Source organism: Notothenia coriiceps, unplaced genomic scaffold (assembly GCF_000735185.1).
Source record: "Notothenia coriiceps isolate Sejong01 unplaced genomic scaffold, NC01 NC01_scaffold00029541, whole genome shotgun sequence".
NCBI classification, from domain to species: domain Eukaryota; kingdom Metazoa; phylum Chordata; class Actinopteri; order Perciformes; family Nototheniidae; genus Notothenia; species Notothenia coriiceps.
Genome location: NW_011362242.1, coordinates 326,340 through 337,006, shown reverse-complemented (window position 1 = coordinate 337,006; position 10,667 = coordinate 326,340). Strand labels below are relative to the sequence as shown.

Below are 10,667 nucleotides of genomic sequence, written 5' to 3'. Positions count from 1 at the left end.
ATTAGATGCTTAGGGCGGACGTGTGGAAACGTCTCTTGAGAATGATGAAAAACGTCAGTGTGTGTTGCGTCACATCTCTCTGACTGTATGGTAAACTCCATTGTGAAGAGAATTCATGCACAGCTTCATGTTGGTGATGAAATATGTTTCACAGGGCTTTCAAGGGTTTGGCTTTGGAGATGGGGGTTTCCAGATGTCATTTGGAATCGGTGCCTTTCCATTTGGTATTTTTGCTACAGCTTTTAACATCAACGACGGCAGACCACCTCCAGGTATCTATGTTTTACACACTTCATGATGACCACTCTGAAGTCTTTTATCGACAGCATATCAAATAACTTTCTTTTAAACTAATTCCCAAACAGCGGCCCCTGGGACACCGCAGCACATGGACGAACAGTTTCTGTCTCGACTCTTCCTGTTTGTCGCTCTGGTGATTATGTTTTGGCTGCTGATTGCATAAATACACTAACTCTGGCTTACCTAGAACATTTTAAAAGAGATGCAACATTATGGCACATCATAATGGTTTGCACCAATGTGATTATGCCTTGACATATTTTTCCCTCCTTGACTCAAAGCCATTTTTCTAAATAAAAACAAGTGTTAACCCAAGGCAAACATCTCTTAAGGTGAACCACACAACCTCCGTGGAAACATTTTTTAAATCATCATTCAATTGTTCTCTGTGTTCTCTTTTTTGAGTATTATTTGGTATTACTCCTGAATTCAAATATATTCTCTGCTAATCAAAATAAGACCAGCAGTGCTCTGAGATCATTCACTTTGATCCTCATGCATACATATATTCATATATGATCCCTATGACCCTTTTCAGGTAACTATTATTGTATTAATTTGGCCCTATTCTAATTGACAGCCATTGCAAGAAGAGCACCGATGTTACTAACAATATTAACAATGTCTCTGTTTTTCTCAAGTGTTCAAGAAAACCATGACAGTTTGATCGTTAATATTATTATTTACACCTGTGTTCTTTTACTGTTGCATCTTGTCAAATGTCTTCCATAAAACCCGCTCAACAGGTTTCAAAGAATCCTTCTGAGTTACACACTGAGTACAAGCAGGCGACTGACTCCCTGTTGTCTCTCTTCATCTATATACTTCAAATGCTTTTTGTTTTGATCTAGCTCTACCTGATCTCACAAATAATGCATTTCATCTGCAAATATTGACCAAATCATACACAGTCTGTTGAGTCAAAACAATGTTAGAAATGTTCTCTTTATTTCGGATTGAAAAGAAATATGTTGATGCATGTTAGCAGCTCAAATATTAACTTATGAAACGGTGTTCCTCTCCAAATCGTTTTTTTCCCTCATTTTTCTCTGTCACTGTAATTTAATGTAAAATACTGTAGATTATTACAGAATTATTACTGAAATGAAGATTTGCTGGTTGAACCTGAAACCACCTTTCAAAATGTGAATTCATTCTATTGACAGTAAAGCTATGTAAATAAAAAATTGTTAAATCATAGTTTTTCTTTTGTCATAATTGATGTGTTAATCTGTTAGGGCCTAATTCTCTCATTGACTTTACTGATCTGATCTAAATTAAGACACACCACAGTGGTATTGAAAAACTCAACTTGCTAAATGGCAAGTAAAATTATTCATTGTTAATTCTTTTACATAAAAAAAACCCTAACCACTTGTGATGTAACAAAGAAAGTTAAATATTTTGGGCATTTCGTGGAAGAGATTTTTAGAAAACTATTAGTAGAAAAATAGTCCCTTTGGCTTAGTCCTGCGCTGATGGCTCCGACTGTTTCTCTTGAGGCTGTGCAATGTTAAACTCTGCTTCATACATAATCTGCTGGATCTTTATTTTTGTCTCGCACCTTTTTTGTGGCGCAAGTCGCTTCAGAGCGGGTACAAAGCTCAGAAGAAACAGTTCATCCTCATCCCGTGGCCTGTTGGGAAACACGGTGCCATTGTCTTTGACCAGCCACTTTGTAGAGGACGGAGCAATTGGAGATAGAGACAGTGGAAGTGACTCTTGAATCAGGCGCCGCTTACGTCCAGTTTTGCTGGTGGAGGGGCCGTGTTGGCTCAATGGCATCTTAGCCAGAACAGCCAGCTGGGCCATCTGTGCTTCTTGAGACATCAACGGGAGCTGCGACATAAACGCCACCGGGGGCTTGAGGTCAGGTGTATTCATATTGACCTTCAGGGCAGACTGCAGTGCCTTGATCGCCTCAGACGGTGACGTTTCTCCCTCAACACTGCCAGACTCATCAGCGTTGTCATGGTCATTGTCATTGATGTCTGCCACGCCACTTCTTGATCCAGTAAAAGGTGCAATAAAGTTCATAATCTCTCTGTATTTCCATCTACTGTGCGCAAACTCGCCTTGCTTCTTGCTCTTGATCTCCATTCGGACTTCCTTCAAGTACCGGTCTCTCATGTTCTTCCATTTTCTTTTACAATCCTCAGCTGGAAAGCAACAAAATTGAGTGTTAAGACCAAGACATCCTTTAAAAAAATGCACAGGAAGATAAAAGTAAAGTAACCCAAAAGTTAACAGTTTTTTTTACCATCACAATTCAAATATTTACCCCTAAAAATGTAATTTTCAAACATGTTGTGAAGCTTACATTCTGCTATATAAATGTTAGAAAGGTAAGGTCACCAAAATAGCTTGTGAGAAGTGTGGTCTTCTCCCCTCACCTGACAAATATTTGGAATAAAATATACCTGATTATCATGTTGAAGTGTTTGTAACGGGTAGATGGCCATAGGCAGTAGCAGTGAACTTTAGATTTAGCGTTTGTGTACAAGTAATGCTGGGTTTCTGTTCTATGAGAACAAAACACGTAGGGACTCTGTATGAGATCACCTGACAAATCCCTGCTCAGTGATTGATTAATTAACTGCTGTTAGCATACAGCCTGAATTAGGCTCTTTGTGGCACTGGGTCAGCCATCTCTGGTGCAGAATATCATACAGCAGGATCATGGCAACTCACAGTTACTGTTATTACTGACATCTCAATTATTCTCTTGATCCATTGTGTGGTCTATTATATGTCAGAAAAGTAATTAAAAAAAATACCCAAAACATTCCTTAATTCCAATATGACAGATATAGGTCAGATCAGATGTTGTGGTCCAAATCATTTAATCAACCATGCCACAAGACAGACAGGAGCAATAAATCCTTACAAATGAGAAGTTGTGTGTCAGGAGTTATTAACTGATGATCAAAAATCGCTGGTGTTGATTATACCCTGTGGTATTTTACTGTAGACTAAACAATACAAGTAGTGGCCACTAAAAGCATACAGTTGCATCAACACCATGGGAAGTTTAGAAAACTTAAGTTAATAATCTTCCTGAATGTAATATGTTGTATTGGCTAGATGGAATAGGTGTAGCCTTACTAATAAAGGGCTCATGAAGTGCAGGCCTATAATGAGTTATATTCAAATATAGAAAAAACATAACTTTTTCAAAGTAAACATCGGTGTTGCTGATATGTTTTAGTTGTAAATCGTAATAAAGTGTTGCAAGACAGTGAACAAATAAAAATATGTGTATCTTGATCCATCTTAAAGAGGTCATTGTTAGTTTATCCGTGTTACATGCCGCACCACCTGCTTATATTTCAGGCTGGGGGCCTCTGTCTCCGACATTTAATCCTACATGATGTGGTGCTGACGCCGCTTCCATGACACTTCAACAAGCTATTGTGGAGCCCGTTGTGATAAGGAGTGGATCAGTGACGCCAGTGAGCATGCTTCCTCCCCCGCCTCGCTGTGCTCGACACGCGGTCAGCGGTGCGGAGGAGCCGGATGGAGCCGTTCGGTGCAACGCGGCCTGCGGCGTGCGAGCTGCGGCTGCTACCGCTAGCACGGTGCGCGCCGCTGCAGCTACACCGCCGGGCTATACAACATAAATAAGAGAGCGACACATTGCCTGCTGCGAGATACATATGATATACCTCTATCTCCCAGAAACACCTAATGTGTTCTAATGTCTGTGTGTTAAGTCGCAAACGACAACATCGGCTAAAATAATAACTGGTTAGTAAAGTTCACAAAACATTAAAATACTCACATGGCAGACCCAGTTCCATGCTAATCATTCTCCAAGCATTTGTGCGACTTTCCGTGCAGCGGTAGTTCGGTAAAGTGACATTGAATAGCTCTGGGTGACTAAATACAGCCATTATTAACTTTTCGTCCATTTTGCCCTAGTGTTGTGTCTGTGCGCGGACGCGGAAGCGGCAGTCTTCTCCCGCCTTTTCCGCCCAGCTGCTGCCTCAACGCGAGTTATCGCGAGTGGCTGTCTGCCGCGCTGTGTCGCTCCGCCGCTCAACGGTGGGCGTTGTAGTCTTTTGACACAGGGGGGCGCACCACTCTGAAATGTAAACTTCCTGACATTAAACTACAAACTGTTACCTTTCAGGAGAGAACAGGCTTATGAATGTAGGCTAAAATATTCTTACCACATTTTTATTTTATTTTAGGCTGCACACAAAAAAAGAGTTTTTTATAGAGTTTATCATTGTGACTGATTCATGTTTGTATGACCCCAGGCGGTCACCTCCAAAAGGTGACATTACCCCAGTTCTTGCATGGGATATAGTAACAAAGGGCAGTTATAGAGTGAACATTTTTGTGCACACATGGGCTTTATCCAGCCTTTGCAACTGCTCAAAGCCCTTTATTATGTCCAGCAATTACCAGTTCACACACATTCATATACCTCTACCTTAAAGCAATAACACATAGTTGGCAAGCTTTGTTCTTTAAAATGATGTCGATGTGGGACCAATTTTGTCATTGTATGAGAAGTCAATAGAATATTTAATGTCAAGTAGGAAGAGAACAAACTACAAACAAATATAATAGAACAGCAATGTAGTGTCTACCACTTTATTATTCATTTTGGTCAAATTAACATAATCCTGCATGTTTATGTTTGATTTCTGTCCTTTATTATTCATGTTTCAATTGCAATAATGTATTATATCCTTGTAATATGTTGCAGGAATACTCCCTGAAAAATGCAGCCTCACACCACGGTGAGGCAGAGAATTAATTAGCCTCTACCTGTTGTTTTGTCACTTTATCTGAACTGGTGTTAGAACTGTGTGTTTTCTGGGGAGTAAGGGAATAAAAGTAACGCTCAGTCTTGTCCTTTCATGTCTGTTGTAAGGGGATAGTTGGCCTTTAAAGGCGTATGGGGTAAAACGTTATCACCCGTGTGGTCGATGGTGGCTTTTCTTTACCTGTTGTACCAAATATTGCTCTCACAACAACAAAATTATGGTTTATCATTCTAATCCCCCATAATGAATTTTGAACTGTGTGAACCAATGCGGATGTGGTACAATTCCTTCTATTGAGAACGACAATAACTGCTAGATAGCCATCTCACATGCTCCGCAAACTATACATCAACAATCTGGACACTATTAAACCCAAGTGAAAAGGATGGGATGGTGTTTATTGTTATCTGTTTTCAAAAGCCCTTATAAGAGGAGCTTAAGACAGATTGTGGAAATCCATTAATTCTCTGAAAAAAAAGGTGTATTGCCTTGTATGAAATCAGAGGATTTGTTGAGAGGGGATGAATTTAACCTGTAATAGCTTTACCTCGGCTGTGCACATTGTCAGAGGAGTCAGACTGAAAGACTGCAGCACACAGATAAGGCGCATGATGCATGATTGTGAATACCAACCACATAGAGGGACAGCCTTTCTGAATGTACTCTTCAATTTGTGTTTATCTTTACTGAGAATATACAAATCTATCAGTGTAACAACACATGTCAGTAGCAGGATGAGTCACTCATTCAGCTTCCTTATTACTGTGTAATTAGTATGCATTGTTGTTGTCAGTGCAACACGTATTTATTTACTGATCTATTGATTTACAAAATATCCTTCATTGATATAGAAAAGTGACAGTATGAAACACATTTAAGAGCTAATCCTTAAATTCAGCATGATAAAAGTCTGGCCATACAAAAAAAAAAACGTTCATCTTTAAATCCAGGTTTCTAATACCAAGCAATCCCCTTTTCTCTAAAACCTCAACAATAAGGATCTTAGAAGCTCTCCACTTCTCATTTTATGCAGTGAAATCTGATTTCTTTTGGAGAAAGGAATGAAGCAAGATTAACTGAATCGGCCGTCCTCCCTAACCTCTTCACAAAACTGCCCAGATTAGCTAGGAATTAAGTTTCAACCGTTTCATGTGTCTGGTCCACAGGGGGATTATGGTTTTAGTTTTTTTCTTTTTGCCTCCCAATTTCACTATAAGGGCCTGCACACTGTTGTAGAGAGAGGAGAAGCAGAAGAGCAGCCGAGCCTGAACTGTGGCAGAGTGTGTCAATATCCTGGCATCATTGCTGCTTTTGTTTTATTGTATTTTGTTTGGAGTTGAATGGACTCGTCAGGATGGAGAGACACAAGTTTCCTTTCACTATTGAGAATATATTGAGCAAATATCCAAACAGTAATGGAACAAGTGGCGCTGGAATAAAGGAGAAGGCAGTGAGTCCTGCTGGAGGCCAGACAGAGGCTGTCCATCACGCCTGCCTGTGCTGCTGCTACTGCTCCCATTGTGGAGACATATACCAGGCTGACTTCATTCATGAAGGTGAGTGCAAACAATACACTGTATAAAAGAGGTGCAAACCCCTTATCTTTATGACACATTTGACACTATTTTGTATGTTTCTGTTGGTGAAGTTAAAGGCAGAGCACATTATTGTTGTGGGAAAAAAGGGAAAACCGGCTAGCATGTACAAAGTGCGCTTCTTTCAAATGCAATGATAGCACGAACGGACAATCAACCTTTAATAAAGCCCTGTGTTTGGCTTGGCTCATCGGATTTATTAAATCAGAAATGTATTTGTTTATTTGTTTCAACAACGTTTCAGTATATGCTTTTTAGTAATGCTTACTCTGCTTCCTTACCTTAATCCAGACCTCCTCCCTGCAGCCTGTCAGTACGGATGGCCCCCAGCTATGCTCACAGACCCCTGCAGGCTGGGAGACGCTCACAGGGAGGAGCAGACAGCCGGGCAGGTGCAGAGGAGAACCAGACGTCACCGCACTATTTTTACAGAGGAGCAGCTGGACGCACTGGAGGAGCTGTTCCTGCAGAACCAGTATCCAGATGTTACCACAAGGGAGAAACTAGCACAGCACACTCACTTAAGGGAAGAGAGAGTAGAGGTAAGACTATCACATTTATAATTTCAGCCAATTATAGTGCTGTTGTTTCAGTGGGTTGAATAGGTTTCTGATAAAGTGGTGTATTGTGCCAGCTATAGCAGATTAACAATTACTAAAGATGTGTGCCAGTTTAATAATCTAATTTAGGAAAGTAGATCCTTTGAATAAATATCTGGTTAATTTGTTGTGATATGCATTTCCAATGATGTCCAGTTCTGTTCTTCTTGGTTCTTGGTTGGACCATGTAAATACACAATGATCCAAATAATAACATGTGTAGAAGGCTATGTTATAAATCAAGAAAATGAAAACTTATTCACACAACCTTTTTATTCTGACGGTAGGTTTGGTTTAAAAACCGAAGAGCAAAGTGGAGGCGCCAGAAAAGACTATCATATAGTGTGGGAAGCACAGAAAATTAAATTTGTATTGTGTATATTGCATGCGTCATTGAAAAAGCAGAAAGCCATGTATGTGTGAGCGCTTAAGTTACATACATTTTTTGTAAATACTATTGTTATAAAATAAAAAGCTACAACAATTATTCTTATCTTTAAAAATGTTTACTTTTTGTGTCAGTTAAATCAAGTGTCATATTTTTATTGTTTCATTTATTTCACTCTATTTGGGGAAAAAAGGTGAAAATGAACCTGACTTTATTCTCATAGATCTCCATATCAGTCTATATAAACCAGTGATTGTCTGTCTGGGGGCTCAGAAGATTACTGGTGGTATTACCTTTGTATTCTTTATCTTGGCAGATAACAGGGATCAGAGTTAAACTACTGGGAATAGCTATTGTTAGTTCTCTGAATGTATGTTTATATACCCGGGTATTACTTTACAAAGGGTGATGTCAATACTGTATTTGTAAGTGAGTAAACCTGACCTTAAACATTTTCTATAGAAATATGACATTACTTTTACGCTATGCTTTATTTCAGACCCATAGGTCTACATTTGTATACAAATAATAAAATCAAAACAATACCAACACAACAAACCAGAGTTGCAGCCTGATCAGGGCACATACACTTTATTCTGATGTCTAAACTAAAGGAATGACTTGTTTCACTTTGTGTGTGCTCAGTTAATACTATTATGTTGAGCTTTCTTAATCAATTAATTGACATTTACATGAAAGGTGGGAGTATACTGGTCACAAAAATATGAAGTGCTCTTGTCCATCTTGTGAGTTGGACAAAGATTGTGACCTTGGCACTCTTTGAATTTTTCTTTTCTGTAAATGAACCCACGTGGGCAATATAAATCGGGTAGTTTTACTATCATTTATTTTCAAGATTATTATAATGTAATTATAATTATGTAATGTGTGAACAACTTAGATTGCAGGTTCCTCAACAGTGCAATTTACAATAAATAAAACAATATATATAAAAAACACCTGTGCACTGTGTAGTTTATTTGTCAGCATATTAGGTTGTGCCTACAGTTTGTAGCACTGATGCTTTTCCCCACAGTTGGTCAACCATAAAGAATGAAGGGAAATGTTGCTTCTCCTTGATTTCAGCAATCATCATTACACTATTTTTAGATTTAGATTGAATATCATACTGCAGACAATAACTTGAGCAGAGTATGAAGAGTTGATTAATCTGCAATATTTATATGTAATATTAACTCCATCTCCTTTCCAATAACCAGTTGCATTATTAATGTAATGAATATTAATGACTGATTTAAGTTGAAATGCATCTTATTTATTTTATTCTGGAAAGTTTGAATGACGCAGTAAACTTCCGGTTACGCAACATCTCAGACGTTGTTTTTACGCTGGTTCTGAAGTTAGCCGACGGTAACTAGTTAGCTAGCTAATTTGTTATACTTAGCGGCGTTCACGCAGTTTTAACTGTATAGTTGTATACTACTTGCTCTAAATAACTAAACTGGGTTTCCAAAGTACAAGAGTCGTCTTCCGTTACGTTTTAGTCGGTGTTTGTTGGTAAATAAATCGCCCTTAGCCGTTTAGCCTAGCAGGCTAACAGGGTCTACAATGGAGGGCAGCGCCAGCGTGAGGAAAGCTCTGTTCGGGACTCTAGTCCCTGTTACAGTCTCAACAATGGCTCTTCTCCAACAACCAGAGAAGGAGGACAAAGAAAAGACGAGGAGAAAGGTCCTCGATGAAGATAATTATATTGAGGTAACTAAATGACAGACTACTGTTTATGCTACGACGTAGGGACGAGCTATAAGTTATCATCAACGTGCTGTGTTAGCTCGATTATTGCTAACAAATTAAAAGGTTAAATAGCATTTTTAGTGTATTTTATAAACATACATTTGGTGTTTATCGTTGGTTGAGTCCAGTTGATTTAGTTATATCATTATCCTAAGTGTCCTTTAGCTTTGAAACCATTAGAAAAGGAGCAAAAAGCTCTGGTTACCCTGAGTGTTTTGTGGACAAAAATAATGTTATTAATAATACAGAAGATGTGGTTAATGCTTTTAATGAATTCTTTGTAAATGTGGGGCCAGATCTGGCTGAAAAAATTAAAACCGTAGAAACAACTAAAGGGGAAGATACGGACCTCTGGAATGAAAACAATAGCTCTTTCTTCCTCACACCAGTCGAAGAAAAATAAATCGTAGATACTGTGCGAAAATGTAAAAGCAAATCTTCGACCGATTGGAATAATATTGATATGATTATAGTAAAAAACATTATTGAAGAAATTGCAGAACCATTGACTCATTTCTTTAACTTGTCTTTTCAATCTGGTAAATTCCCAAATAAAATGAAAATAGCAAAAGTTATACCATTATATAAAACTGGGGATAAACACCATTACACAAATTACAGACCTGTTTCTTTGCTCTCCCAGTTTTCCAAGATCCTTGAAAAGCTTTTTACAAAAAGACTTGACAGTTTCATGGAAACACATCAGCTTTTGGACGACAGTCAATATGGATTCAGGAAAGATAGATCAACATCTATGGCACTAATGGAATTAAGTGAGGAAATAGCAAACTGCATGGACAATAAAAAACAAGCAGTGGGAATATTTATAGACTTACAAAAAGCATTTGACACCATAGATCACAATATTTTTCTGAGAAAACTGGAACGGTATGGCATCAGAGGGGTGAGAGATTATTTAAGCAACAGACAACAATTTGTTGAAATTGGTGAACATAAATCAGAATACATGAACATAACTTGTGGAGTACCTCAGGGGTCCGTGTTGGGTCCAATGCTGTTCATAATATACATCAACGACATTTGCAGAGTATCAAATATATTGAAATTTATTTTATTTGCAGATGACACTAATATTTTTTGTTCCGGTGACAATTTGAAAGAGCTAATGGAGGTAATAACAGCAGAAATGATTAAAGTAAAACATTGGTTTGATAATAACACATTATCATTAAATATAATCAAAACAAATATTATGCTATTTGGAAAACACAAAACAAATCCACAGGTGCAA

The 10,667-nt window shown here is 38.3% G+C and overlaps 3 protein-coding genes across 4 annotated transcripts; 2 read left to right on the top strand and 1 right to left on the bottom strand.

Annotated features, from left to right (window-relative positions):
* Positions 1-9: 9 nt before the first annotated feature.
* On the top strand, positions 10-1,500 carry LOC104958923 (E3 ubiquitin-protein ligase RNF185-like). The gene is made up of 2 exons (XM_010786758.1): positions 10-272; positions 366-1,500. Exons 1-2 carry the CDS (start codon positions 116-118, stop codon positions 461-463), a joined length of 255 nt encoding a protein of 84 aa, XP_010785060.1. The 5' UTR covers positions 10-115; the 3' UTR covers positions 464-1,500.
* On the bottom strand, positions 1,227-7,036 carry LOC104958925 (uncharacterized). 2 transcript variants are annotated; one of them, XM_010786759.1, is made up of 2 exons: positions 4,082-4,281; positions 1,227-2,459 (listed from the first exon to the last, which is right to left on the bottom strand). In XM_010786759.1, exons 1-2 carry the CDS (start codon positions 4,209-4,211, stop codon positions 1,765-1,767), a joined length of 825 nt encoding a protein of 274 aa, XP_010785061.1. In that variant the 5' UTR covers positions 4,212-4,281; the 3' UTR covers positions 1,227-1,764. The 2 variants fall into 2 exon arrangements, with proteins under 2 accessions (XP_010785061.1, XP_010785062.1); XM_010786760.1 differs by lacking the exon at positions 4,082-4,281 and adding an exon at positions 6,955-7,036 and having other exon boundaries at positions 1,582-2,459.
* Positions 6,343-7,637, top strand: LOC104958932 (homeobox protein goosecoid-2). Its single transcript, XM_010786767.1, has 3 exons — positions 6,343-6,634; positions 6,965-7,215; positions 7,560-7,637. The coding sequence occupies exons 1-3, from the start codon at positions 6,433-6,435 to the stop codon at positions 7,635-7,637; spliced, it is 531 nt and encodes a 176-aa protein (XP_010785069.1). The 5' UTR covers positions 6,343-6,432.
* The last annotated feature ends 3,030 nt before the right edge of the window (positions 7,638-10,667 follow it).

What these genes read in the sequence shown, in the direction of transcription:
- LOC104958923 (XM_010786758.1), top strand. Translation starts at nt 116, where the DNA reads ATGCACAGCTTCATGTTGGTGATGAAATATGTTTCACAGGGCTTTCAA. An exon ending in CGACGGCAGACCACCTCCAG is followed by an intron (nt 273 to 365) that starts GTATCTATGTTT and finishes ATTCCCAAACAG; the next exon opens with CGGCCCCTGGGACACCGCAG.
- LOC104958925 (XM_010786759.1), bottom strand. Translation starts at nt 4,211, where the DNA reads ATGGACGAAAAGTTAATAATGGCTGTATTTAGTCACCCAGAGCTATTC. An exon ending in CATGGAACTGGGTCTGCCAT is followed by an intron (nt 2,460 to 4,081) that starts GTGAGTATTTTA and finishes GTTGCTTTCCAG; the next exon opens with CTGAGGATTGTAAAAGAAAA.
- LOC104958932 (XM_010786767.1), top strand. Translation starts at nt 6,433, where the DNA reads ATGGAGAGACACAAGTTTCCTTTCACTATTGAGAATATATTGAGCAAA. An exon ending in GGCTGACTTCATTCATGAAG is followed by an intron (nt 6,635 to 6,964) that starts GTGAGTGCAAAC and finishes ACCTTAATCCAG; the next exon opens with ACCTCCTCCCTGCAGCCTGT. An exon ending in TAAGGGAAGAGAGAGTAGAG is followed by an intron (nt 7,216 to 7,559) that starts GTAAGACTATCA and finishes TTCTGACGGTAG; the next exon opens with GTTTGGTTTAAAAACCGAAG.